General features: G+C 38.8%; 1 protein-coding gene and 1 long non-coding RNA gene across 4 annotated transcripts in view; both read left to right on the top strand.

Annotated features, from left to right (window-relative positions):
* Positions 1–10,572, top strand: part of LOC144284576 (disintegrin and metalloproteinase domain-containing protein 18-like) — a 184,365-nt gene extending 173,793 nt beyond the window's left edge. For all 3 annotated transcript variants that reach the window (XR_013353000.1, XR_013353005.1, XM_077849266.1), the window contains one exon: positions 10,394–10,572. Coding sequence is in view for 1 of the 3 variants with exons in the window: in XM_077849266.1 (XP_077705392.1) it covers positions 10,394–10,436 (43 nt within the window). In the remaining 2 variants the exon portion in view is untranslated. The remainder of the gene's footprint in view (positions 1–10,393) is intronic.
* Positions 10,573–10,699: 127 nt separating this feature from the next.
* Positions 10,700–11,522, top strand: LOC144284015 (uncharacterized). Its single transcript, XR_013352496.1, has 2 exons — positions 10,700–10,880; positions 11,419–11,522. It is a non-coding gene; the product is annotated as an uncharacterized LOC144284015 (long non-coding RNA).
* The last annotated feature ends 1,462 nt before the right edge of the window (positions 11,523–12,984 follow it).

Below are 12,984 nucleotides of genomic sequence, written 5' to 3'. Positions count from 1 at the left end.
CTAGTACAACTTGTTTTTAGCCAGTCTGCACTGAGCAAAATGACTAGAAGGAAGAACTCACCACAAAAGAAAGAATCAGAAACAATTCTCTCTCCCAAGAGTTACAGAATTTGGATTACAATTGGAAGTCAGAAAACCAATTCAGAAGCACAATTATAAAGCTACTGGTGGGTCTGGGAAAAAGCATAAAGGATTCAAGAGACTTCATGACTGCAGAATTTAGATCTAATCAGGTTTGAAATTAAAAATCAATTAAATGAGATGCAATCCGAACTGGAAGTCCTAAGATGAGGGTTAGTGAGGTAGAAGAGTGAGTGACATAAAAGACAAGTTGATGGCAAGGAAGGAAGCTGAGCAAAAAAGAGAAAAACAAAATACCATGAGGAAAAGTTAAGGGAAATAAATGACAGTCTCAGAAGGAAAAATCTATGTTTAATTGGGGTTCCAGAGGGCACCGAAAGGGACAGAGGACCAGAAAGTGTATTTGAACAAATCATAGCTGAGAACTTCCCTAACTTGGGGAAGGAAACAGGCATTCAGATCCAGGAGATAGAGATCGCCCCCTAAAATCAATGAAAACCATTCAACACTCCAACATTTAATAGTGAAACTTGCAAATTTCAAGATAAAGAGAGAATCCTGAAAGCAGCAAGATACAAGAAATCCCTAACCTTTAAGAGGAGAAGTATTAGGTTAACAGCAGCCTCTCCACAGAGACCTGGCAGGCCAGAAAGGGCTTGCAGGATACATTCAGGGTTCTAAATGAGAAGAACATGAAGCCAAGAATACTGTATCCAGCAGGCTGTCATTCAGAATAGAAGGAGAGATAAAGAGCTAGGAACTGAAAGAATAGGCAGGAACTGAAAGAATATGTGACCACCAAATCAGGTCTGCAAGAAATATTAAGGGAGACTCTGTAAAAGAAAGAGGAAGTCCAAGGAAACAATCCACAAAAACAGGGACTGAATAGGTATCATGATGACACTAAATCATATCATTCTTTTTTTTATTAAATCATATCTTTCAATAGTAACTCTGAACGTGAATGGGCTTAACCATCCCATCAAAAGGCGCAGGTGTTTCAGCCTGGATAAAAAAGCAAGACCCATCTCTTTGCTGTCTAGAAGAGACTAGATTTAGACCTAAGGATGCATACAGCCTGAAAATAAAAGGTTGGAGAACCATTTGCCATTTTTAAATAATCCTCAAAAGAAAGCAGTGGTAGCCATCTTCAGATCAGATAAATTAAAGTTTATCCCAAAGACTGTAGAAAGAGATTAAGAGGGACACTATATCATACTTAAAGGGTCTATCCAACAAGAGGACCTAACAATCATGAATATTTATGCCCCTAATGTGGGAGCTACCAAGTATTTCAATCAATTAATAACCAAAGTAAAGACATACTTAGATAATAACACACTTATACTGGGAGACTTCAACACGGCACTTTCTGCAAATGACAGATATTCTAAGCACAACATCTCTAAAGAAACAGGAGCATTAAATGATACACTGACCAGGTGGATGTCACAGATATTACAGAACTTTACATCCAAATGCAACTGAATACACATTCCTCTCAAGTGCACATGGAATTTTCTCCAGAATAGACCACATACTGGGTCACAAATCAGGTCTTAACAGATGCCAAAAGATTGGGATTGTCCCCTGCGTATTTTCAGACCATAATGCTTTGAAACTAGAACTAAATCACAAGAAGTTTGGAAGAAATTCAAACACATGGAGGTTAAAGAGCATCCTGCTAAAAGATGAAAAGGTCAACCTGGAAATTAGAGAAGAATTAAAAAGATTCATGGAAACTAATGAGAATAAAAATACAAGCATTCGAAATCTTTGGGATACAGCAAAGCAGTCCTGAGGGGGAAATACATTGCAATACAAGCATCCCTTAAAAAATTGGAAAAAACTCAAATACAAAAGCTAACCTTGCACCTATAGGAACTGGAGATAAAAACAGCAAATAGATCCTGCACCCAACAGAAGAAGAGAGTTAATAAAGATTCAAGCAGAACTCAATGAAATAGAGACCAGAAGAGCTGTCAAACAGATCAACAAAACCAAGAGTTGGTTCTTTGAAAGAATTAATAAGATAGATAAACCATTAGCCAACGTAATTAAAAACAAAAGAGAAAAGACTCAAATTAAAATCACGAATGAAAAAGAGATCACAACCAATACCAAGGAAATACAAACAATTTTAAAAACATATTATGAGCAACTATATGCCAATAAATTAGGCAATCTAGAAGAAATGGACGCATTTCTGGAACACCACAAACTATCCAAACTGGAACAGAAGACTATATAGAAAACCTGAACAGGCCAATAACCAGAGAGGAAATTGAAGCAGTCATCAAAAACCTCCCAAGACACAGAAGTCCAGGGCCAGATGGCTTCCCAGGGGAATTCTATCAATTGTTTAAAGAAGAAACAATACCTATTCTACTAAAGCTGTTCTGAAAGATAAAAAGGGATGGAATAGCTCCAAGCTCATTCTATGAGGCCAGCATCACCTTAATTCCAAAACCAAAGACTCCACCAAAAAGGAGAATTATAAACCAATATCCGTGATGAACACAGATGCAAAAATTCTCAACAAGATACTAGCCAATAGGATCCAACAATACATTAAGAAGATTATTCACCATGACCAAGTGGGATTTATCCCCAGGATGCAAGGCTGGTTCAGCACTCGTAAAGCAATGAATGTGATTGATCATATCAGCAAGAGAAAAAACAAAAACCATATAATCCTCTCAATAGATGCAGAGAAATCATTTGACAAAATACAGCATCCATTCCTGATCAAAACTCTTCTGAGTGTAGGGATAGAGGGAACATTCCTCAGCATCTTAAAAGCCACAGCAATACCATTCTCAATGGGGAAAAGCTGAGACCTTTTCCCCTAAGATCAGGAACACTACAGGGATGTCCACTCTTACCACTGCAATTCAACACACTACTGGAAGTCCTAGCCTCAGCAGTCAGGCAACAAAAAGAAATAAAAAGCTTCCACATTGTCCATGAAGAAATCAAACTCTCCCTCTTCACAGATGACATGATACTCAACATAGAAAACCCAAAAGACTTCACCCCAAGATTGCTAGAACTTATACAGCAATTCGGCAGTGTGGCAGGATACAAAATCAATGCCCAGAAATCAGGGGCAGTTCTATACACTAACAATGAGACTGAAGAAAGAGAGATTAAGGAGTTGGTCCCATTTACAATTGTACCCAAAAGCGTTAGATAACCTAGGAATAAACCAAGGAGGTAAAGGATCTATACCCTGAAAACTACAGAACACTTCTAAAAGAAATTGCGGAAGACACAGAGATGGAAAAATATTCCATGCTCATGGATTGGAAGAATTAATATTGTGAAAATTTCAATGCTACCCAGGGCAATTTACACATTTAATGCAATCCCTATCAAAATACCATGGACTTTATTCAGAGAGTTGGAAGAAATCATCTCAAGATTTGTGTGGAATCAGAAAAGACCCTGAATAGCCAGGGGATTTTTAAAAAAGACAACCATAGCTGGGGGCATCACAATGCCAGATTTCAAGTTGTACTACAAAGCCGTGGTCATCAAGACAGTGTGGTACTGGCACAAAAGCATACACATAGATCAATGGAACATAATAGAGAATCCAGAAGTGTACCCCCAGCTCTATGGTCAACTAATATTTGACAAAGCAGGAAAGACTATCCACTGGATAAAGGACTGTCTCTTCAATAAATGGTGCTGGGAAAATTGGACATCCACATGCAGAAGAATGAAACTAGACCATTCTCTTGTACCATACACAAAAATAAACTCAAAATGGATGAAAAATCTAAATGTGAGACAAGAATCCATCAAAATCCTAAAGGAAAACACAGGCAACACCCTTTTTGAACTTGGGCACAGCAACTTCTTGCAAGATACATCCATAAAGGCAAGGGAAACAAAAGCAAAAATGAATTATTGGGACTTAATCAATATAAAAAGCTTCTGCACAGCAAAAGAAACAGTCCACAAAACTGAAAGACCACCTACAGAATGGGAGTGGATATTTGCAAATGACGTATCAGATAAAGGGCTAGTATCCAAGATCTATAAAGAACTTATTAGGGATCCCTGGGTGGCGCAGCGGTGTGGTGCCTGCCTTTGGCCCAGGGCACGATCCTGGAGATCGGGAATCGAATCCCACGTTGGGCTCCCGGTGCATGGAGCCTGCTTCTCCCCCTGCTTCTCCCTCTGCCTGTGTCTCTGCCTCTCTCTCTCTCTGTGTGACTATCATAAATAATTAAAAAAAAGAACTTATTAAACTCAATAGCAAAGAAACAAAGAATTCAATCCTGAAATGGCCAAAAAACATGAACATAAATCTCACAGAGGAAGACATAGACATGGCCCACAAGCACATGAGAAAATGCTCTGCATCACTGGCCCTCAGGGAAATACAACTCAAAACCACAATGAGATACCACCTCACACCAGTGAGAATGGGGAAAATTAACAAGACAGGAAGCCACAAATGTTGGAGAGGATGTGGAGAAAGGGGACCCTCTTGCACTGTTGGTGGGAATGTGAACTGCTGCAGCCACTCTGGAAAACTATGTGGCGGTTCCTCAAAGAGTTAAAAATAGAACTGCTCTACCATCCAGCAATTGCACTGCTGGGTATTTACCCAAAAGATACAGATGCAATGAAATGCCGGGACACCTGCACCCCGATGTTTCTAGCAGCAATGTCCACAATAGCCAAACTGTGGTAGGAGCCTTGGTGTCCATCGAAAGATGAATTGATAAAGATGTGGTCTATGTATACAATGGAACATTCCTCAGCCATTAGAAACGATAAATAGCCACCATTTGCTTCAACGTGGATGGAACTGGACGGTATTATGCTGAGTGAAATAAGTCAATTGGAAAAGGACAAACATTATATGGTCTCATTCATTTGGGGAATATAAAAATTACTGAAAGGGAATAAAGGGGAAAGGAAAGAAAATAAGTGAAAATATCAATGAGGGTGAAAAACATGAGAGACACTTAACTCTGGGAAGTACACAATGGTTAGTGGAAAGGGAGGTGGTGGGGGGTTGGGGTGACTGGCTGATGGGCACTGAGGGGGGGCAGTTGGTGGGAGGAGCACTGGGTTTTATACTATATGTTGGCAAATTGAACTCCAATATAAAAGTTAAAAATTTAAAAATTAAAAAACAAACCAAACAGTGGTGACTTTTGGGTGCCAGGGTGGCTCATGCAGCTAAATGTCTAATTCTTAGTCTCAGTTCAGGTCTCAATCAAGTTTGTGACTTTGAGCACCTCATCAGGCTCCATGCTGGGTGTGGAGCCTACTTTAAAAAATAAAAAAAAAAGAATAATAAATTATGATGACTTTTATATATTTTTTCATTCTAAAATGATTTTTGTTGGACATTTGCGTTATGTTCTTTTTACTTACTATTTTCTGCTATAGATGTCTATGAGATATAGAACATTTTTACATGTTATTGAAATATATAATCTTATTACAATATACTGGTTAATAATAATTACAATATACCTCGCCTTTGTTATTAAAATAAAAAATAAAAAAAATAAAAGAAGGGAACATTTCCATACGTCTTTTATGAAGCTCCTAAAGGAAGATGTAATACCAAAGTTACACAAACTCTCCCACATATTTTAAAAGAAGGGAACATTTCCATATGTCTTTTATGAAGCTACTATTATCCTGATAGGAAACAGACAAATAACAACATAAGAAAGATACTACCAGTTTGTACCCCCCATGAAAGTGGATGGGAATTTTAACAAAGTGTTAGCAAATTAAATCCAATGTTATATAAAAAAAGGATACTATATCATGATCAAATGTGATTTATCCAGGGAATACAAAGTTGCTTTACCTTAAAATTCCATCAATAATTTACTACATTAGACTGGAATTTTAGAAGATCAACTCAATAGATGCAAGAAAAGTATTTGGCAAAATCACAATATTAATATCTTCTAATTCTTAACCTGCCTAATTTTAAATCTTTATTACTTTCATTTTCTCTTTTGATTGCTATTCCCTTGATCACTGAAATCATCTGTATGATCCACAAATTCCTTTTGGACATCCACTTTTCTTCCTATATATTTTTCTTAGATTGTCTAATTCACTTTCTTTCTTCCAAATTACCTTTTTTTAGGTGTTTAATTCAAATATTAAGGATCAAAATTAATTTCCAATAACCTATTGCTTGTCTACAAAGACCTCAAATTCAAGTCTTCAACCTAATTATCTCCCAACTCCTGCACAAATCTGTCTCTCCTAAAATTGGTGGTACTATCATCTCAGTTGCTTAGTTGCCTTAACAGTTCATCAAACTTCATATCAAACTAGTCAACACACCTGTTCTGTTTCCTGTGTTGCAAGGGTAAATGCATATCTACAAAATAAAACATTAATTTTCCCTGGCACCACACTTGAAAGAAACTAACACACACACACACACACACACACACACACTTTTCTAGATGTTTTTTTCAGAAAACTATAATTGTTAATCCTTTCTCTGTCTCTTTGAGAAGTATGTAATTCTTTTGAAAATTAAATAAAATTTGTCAACTTTACATTTGCAGAATATTTTCATTAAGGATTTTGTGGGCATCTATTTCAAACATGAACATTAAGGAAAATAGCTTCTTATCTTCCTGGCTCCTTGGGAATTTAACATTGGTGTCTAGTTCCAAGCTGTAACTTCTTGGTTATCCCAAAGAAATTGGAAGTTTTTACACTTTGGATAAATAAAGTTAACATGTATGACATGGACTATATCTGCCTGGTTATATAAGAGAGAGAGATTTCCTTCCATCTTTGCAATCTCCTTGCACAACTTGGTTAGGTTTGGCACCTATTCAATAATAAAACTACTTTGTTCCTTTCTACATTTGTGAAGAGATTTCTGATGGGTTGATAGGGATTCTATTTTTAATTATCCAAAATACCTCTCATATTTCTATTTCCCCCCTCATGGTTTAGCCATGAGGATATTGACATTTCTGGCCTCAACTATGCACAATTCTTCTAATTAGATTTACTGCTTCCAGTCCTCATCATTCCTATCTCACCATCCCAGAACTATGATGTTATTTTTTTGAGACAAAATATCATTTATTCACACTTAAAGACTTTGGATAATTTAATATTACTCTTAGGAGAAAATTTACTGACTTTATACGGTTCATTTACTCCTCCAATTATGGTTCAAATTTCAAATGTGACATTCTTTCTGTAGCTACATTTGATATATGTAGAGAAAGCAAATTAGCTATATTCCCAGAGAACTTTGCTAACAAAGTTAGCTAACTTATGCTAACAATGAATTTATACTTTCTAGCTATGACTCTCTTATGCATATCTGGTTTCCTTCAGTCTCTTACCTGTTTGGATATATGGATGATGGTCTTTTTTGCTTTTGTTTTATTGTTGTTGTTTTTAAGAGAGAGAGCGAACACTACTGGCAGGGAGACGCAGAGGGAGAGAGGTGAGAAAGAATCTTAAGCAGGCTCCATGCTCAGCAAGGAGCTGGACACAGGGCTCCATCTCATGACCCTAAGATCATGATATGAGCTGAAATCAAGAGTCAGACACTTAACCTACTGAGCCATCCAGGCACTCCATAAGTGGATGATATTCTCTGTATTTTGATAACACAGGCATACTATTTGGTTTATGCTGTGTACTCAAATATTCATATTTATATATTCAAATCCTTATTATATTATTTATTTATTTATTTATTTGAGAGATAGTGAGTGAAAGAGAATGAAAGAGAATGAGCAAGGGGAGAGGCAGATGGAGAGGGAGAGGCAGACTCCCCACTGAGCAGGAAACCCAATGCAGGGTTCTATCCCAGGACCCTGGGAACATGACCTAAGCTGAAGGCAGATGCTTAACTGACTGAGCCACCCAGACACCCCAATCATTATACATTATATTATTAGTAGTAATATAATATTGAGTTATGAATATTTATAAATATTCAAGTATTTTATATATGTAAATTAGTCACAAAAAAACACATGCTTAAGAAGTAAATATATTTTTTAAGGATTTTATTTATTTGAGAAAGACAGAAAAAGATCAAGCATGAGCAGGGAAGTGGCAGAAGGAGAAGGAGAAGCAGATTCCCTGCTAATCAGATATCCTGACACAGGGCTCAATCCCATGACCTGAGCTTAAGGCAGATGCTTAACCGACTGAGCCACCCAGGCAGCCCAAGAAGTAAATACTTTAGTAAAATAGACAGACATCGGTATTTTAGGATTGAATATTATATTATTTGTTACTAAAAAATAATTTGTATTTCTGCTTACAAACAAGAAGAGCAATATTTGAATTTGTCTATGGGTATCGATTTTAAGGTGTATAAGCACAAGTTTCATGGAAGGAAAGTTTAAGAATATCTTGTAAAAAATATGCTTACGAAACTGAAATTAGGTAGCTCTGTTTTAAATATTTTGAAGAACTTCCATACATTTACAGAATCTGTGCCATTTTACATCCCCACCAGTGCACAAAGGTTTCCATTTCTTCCCACATTGGCAACATTTGTTATTTCCTGGTTTTTATTATTTTTATTTTTTTATTATAAATTTATTTTTTATTGGTGTTCAATTTGCCAACTTACAGAATAACACCCAGTGCTCATCCCGTCAAGTGCCCCCCTCAGTGCCCGTCACCCATTCACCCCCACCCCCCGCCCTCCTCCCCTTCCACCACCCCTAGTTCGTTTCCCAGAGTTTATGTTCTGTCTCCCTTTCTGATATTTCCCACACACTTCTTCTCCCTTCCCTTATATTCCCTTTCACTATTATTTATATTCCCCAAATGAATTGACTTACTTCACTCAGCATAATATATTATTTCCTGGTTTTTAATAGCCATCCTGGGGGATGTAAGGGGGTTTGATTTTCATTTCCCTAATGATCAGTGATTTGAGCATCTTTTCATGTGCTTATAGGCCACTTCTATATCTTATTTGAAGAAACATCTGTTCAGGCATTTTTTAAAAGATTTTATTTATTTATTCATGAGAGACACAGAGAGGTAGAGACAAAGGTAGTGGGAGAAGCAGGCTCCCTGCAAGGAACCTGATGCCCATCTCAATCCCAGGACCCTGGGATCATGACCCAAGCCAAAGGCAGAAGCTTAACCACTGAGCCACTCAGGTGCCCCATCAGCCATTTTTAAATTAGGTGTGCGTTTTTGTTGAGTCACAGGAATTCTTTGTATAGTCTAGGTATTAATCCCTTATCAAATATATGCATTCCAAATACTTTCTCCCATTTTGGGGGGTTGCCTTTTACTCTGTTGATATTCTGGGTATATACCCAAAATAACTGAAAGCAGAGCTTAGAAGAGAGATTTGTATACCACTGCTCATTGCAGTGTTATTCACGGTAACTAAAAGATGGAAGTAAACCAAGTGTCCATGACAGATGAACAGATAAGCAATATGTGGCATGTACATACAACGGAATATTTCAGTTTTCAAAGAAAAATTCTGCAATATGCTACACCATGGATGAACCTTGATGAGGTACCTGGAATAGTCAAATTTCTAGAGACAACAAAATTTTGGTTGCCAGGGTTTGGGAGAGAGAAAAGTAGAGACTTGCTCAATGGATAGAGAGTTCCAGTTTTGCAAGATGAAGAGTTCGGGGGACAGCTGGTGGGAATGTTTGCATAACAACGTGTATGTCCTCTATAGCAATGAACTCTACACATAAACATGATTTACATAGTAAATTTTTATATTAGGTCTATTTTACTACAATAAAAAATAAGTTTTGAAAAAAACCCTGTAATTAAGCAAATAATCAATCTGTATATTAAAGCATGAAATGACAGTTCTTTCCAAGTTAATTCTATTGCCTTTCAATGTGTGAACTCCATTAAACTCCAATTAAACTCCATATTAATTGGGAAAAATTTTCCACTTAGACATTCACTTTAATCTCCTAAACATATATTTTTCTAAGAAACAGAAGTGTACAAAACCGAATAAACATATTTTGATTTTTTTCAGTCATTTCATAGCCATAATTATTCTGCCTCATACTTAAATTATAAATCAATATTAAAGTAATAAACGCATTCACATCTGTTTAGTTTTATTTGGACTCCTTAGTTTTGTAAGAAACAAACTTATCTATAACAGAATTGATTTTTAAAATTTTTAGTGTTTGTGTTTCTTTTGCATGTGGTGTTTCGACCTGAGACTTAAATTAGAAATCCCGCAGTAGATATGCTTAAAACAGACACCTGTCTGCTAATAAACATATTGTGAATTTCCATTTTCTATTTTCTTTCACTGCAGTAATTCAGCCACTGCGCCAGAAAACTACGACGTGGCCTATTAACACCGCCAAGCACTTCACCGGCAAACGGCCCGTCTCCAGGGTGGAAATGCACTTCGTGACCCTCACGTCATCCCCGAACGAGTCTCCGATGTCCCCGCCTTGCAAAATAAAGCGCAAGCCCACGAGGGCAGCAGGACCCGCCGGTGTGCGCTTCCCACGCGCAGCGGGCGGGGCAGGGGGCGGGGGGGGGGGACTGCGGCTGCGCGCGGGTCCGCGGAGGGGGCGGGGGGGGCGGAGCAGCCGCGCCCCCGCCCCGCCCCGCCCCGCCCCGCCCCCGCCCCGCGGCCCGCGCCGACGCTTCCCACCGGCCGGAGGGCAGGGCCCCGCGCGCGGCCGCCGTTCCGCAGCCAACAGCCGTCACCGTGGCCAGGCCGGCGGGCCCCGCGATGCTGTCTCTCCTGCTGATGCTCTCAGGTCTGGGCCGGCTGACCTCCGCGGGCCATCGTGAGTGACGGACCCTGCTCCGCGGAGGGCCACCGGCCGCAGAGCCTCTGGGCTCGGCGGGCCCCGGGACCTTGCTCCAGAGCCCCGGTCCGCTGGGGAGAGACCAGCGTCTTGTCAGAGCCCGCCTGGCGCCAGGGTCGTCCTGGGCCTGCTGCGGGGAGGGCTCGGAGCGAGGCTGGGACAGGTGCCCCTCCCTCGCCGGACCCTGCACCTGGAGGGGAGGGCGCGCACCTCTGGGGCCTGGGGCCTGGGGCCTGGGCCTGGGGCGCAGCACTCCTTCACCTGCGGGCTGAGGTCGGCCAGTCCCGAAGTCTGGACCGGGCAGGGTCACGCTCCCCACTTCCTGGGAGCCTCTTCCCGGGATGTACAAAGTCTGATTTTGTGGTGGGTGCGTGCGTGCCCCTGTGTGTGTGTGTGTGTGTGTGTGTGTGTGTGTTGGGGCTTGGAGCTTCAGAGTGAGGTGGTGTGAGAGGAGAAGTGAAGAATCAGGATGCGGCCGGGCACTGGGGAATGCTCACACATGTTGTCCTTACTGTAGATCCTGAACCATCCCTTCTACAAATTACCGTGCCACGGAAGATTGGGACAAACAGCAGTGATGACAAAGTTTCTTGAATGCGTGCAAATAAATCATGATTTCTATTTTCTGTGCACCTTATTCTTTGGACTATATGGGCCAAACGAATTCGTACATAATCATTTGTAAAATTGTGTTCATATTTACTTCTTTAAAGAGCTCTGACATTTGAACAAGAGCAAGAGCAGGTCTTTTGATATTTAATTTTCAAAAAAATATTTCCCAAGTAATTTATCAGCATAATTCTATCTCACACAGAGCTCTACAGCCTACTGGACCTTTTATTTACTAAAAATATGTAATTGAAATATTTCATACAAGCGAGACTAATACATTTGATTACTGTGGTAGCTACATTTCATAAAGTCCCACCATCCTGAATTAACTTCTACTGAATCATTACTTTTAGGGGAAATATGTATATATTTCATATATATAATCTGAAATTCTATAAGCAACCTATGCTGGGAGATTCTGTTTTCTTAGTTTACAAAGAAGCCAAGTAAAAGTAAAAGGCAAAATAGAAGTAAAAAGTGACTTGCATGGGGCCACCCCACTTATAGAGGCCAGTGTTGAGATTTAAACACTCTCCAATTGGCCCCACAATGTGAGCTTCTTACAATACAGTGCATTGCTCTCTACCTTTTTCATTTTCTGTTCCTCTGTATTAAAGTTGAAAAAATGCAAGAGTATCTCTGTTCAACCTCAGCTGGGAATGTGAACCCCAGTATGAAGGAATTTTTTGTCACCTTGGACATTAGTTCAAATGATCAAGTGACATCTATGCGTATTGAATTGGGGGTTATTAAAAATGAATTGAGGATTATAAATACTAGCAAGTAAGCAAACTTGCAAATATGGAATACTCGAGTATTGATTATTTTGTAACATAATTTTAAAATAAATATGAAATGGATAAGGCTTAAAAGGTAAAATATAGGGGCACCTGACTGGCTCAGCCAGAAGAACATGCAACTCTTGATCTTGGGGCTGAGGGTGTGAACCCCACTGTGGGTGTAGAGATTACTTAAAAAAAATCTTTTAAAAAATTAAAAATTAAAAAATAAAAGGTAAAATATAAACCAGATATTTTTGTAGGTTATATGTTTAGGTTGAAAGCCTGAGACATTTTACATACAATTTTTTAATATTAATTAGAAAGTTTAGCAAGAGACATCTGGGCACTGAAACAGATAAGTATGTATATAATACTGGTGTAAAAGCTGAAATGTATTAAAAGAACTGATGCTTCCAAATCTCCATCACATACTAGCTATGTGTCAAAATGAACCTAACATCTATCTTTAGTTCCCTTAACTATAAAATGGGTAAAATAGAAACTAGGCTATATATATATATATCTATATCTGTATCTATATCTATCTATCTATCATCTATCTATAGTGAGACTTTAAGAAGCACTTTATAGAATGCTTAGCTATAATGCAAAAAACGTATTTTTAGTATTTCTGTTATAATCAGTAAGGTGCAAGTATATTATGTTGTTGAAACAGAGATTTTGGCCTT

Source organism: Canis aureus, chromosome 15 (assembly GCF_053574225.1).
Source record: "Canis aureus isolate CA01 chromosome 15, VMU_Caureus_v.1.0, whole genome shotgun sequence".
Classification (NCBI taxonomy): domain Eukaryota; kingdom Metazoa; phylum Chordata; class Mammalia; order Carnivora; family Canidae; genus Canis; species Canis aureus.
Note: the sequence above shows the minus strand (reverse complement) of the source record. Positions and strands in the feature narration are given on the sequence as shown.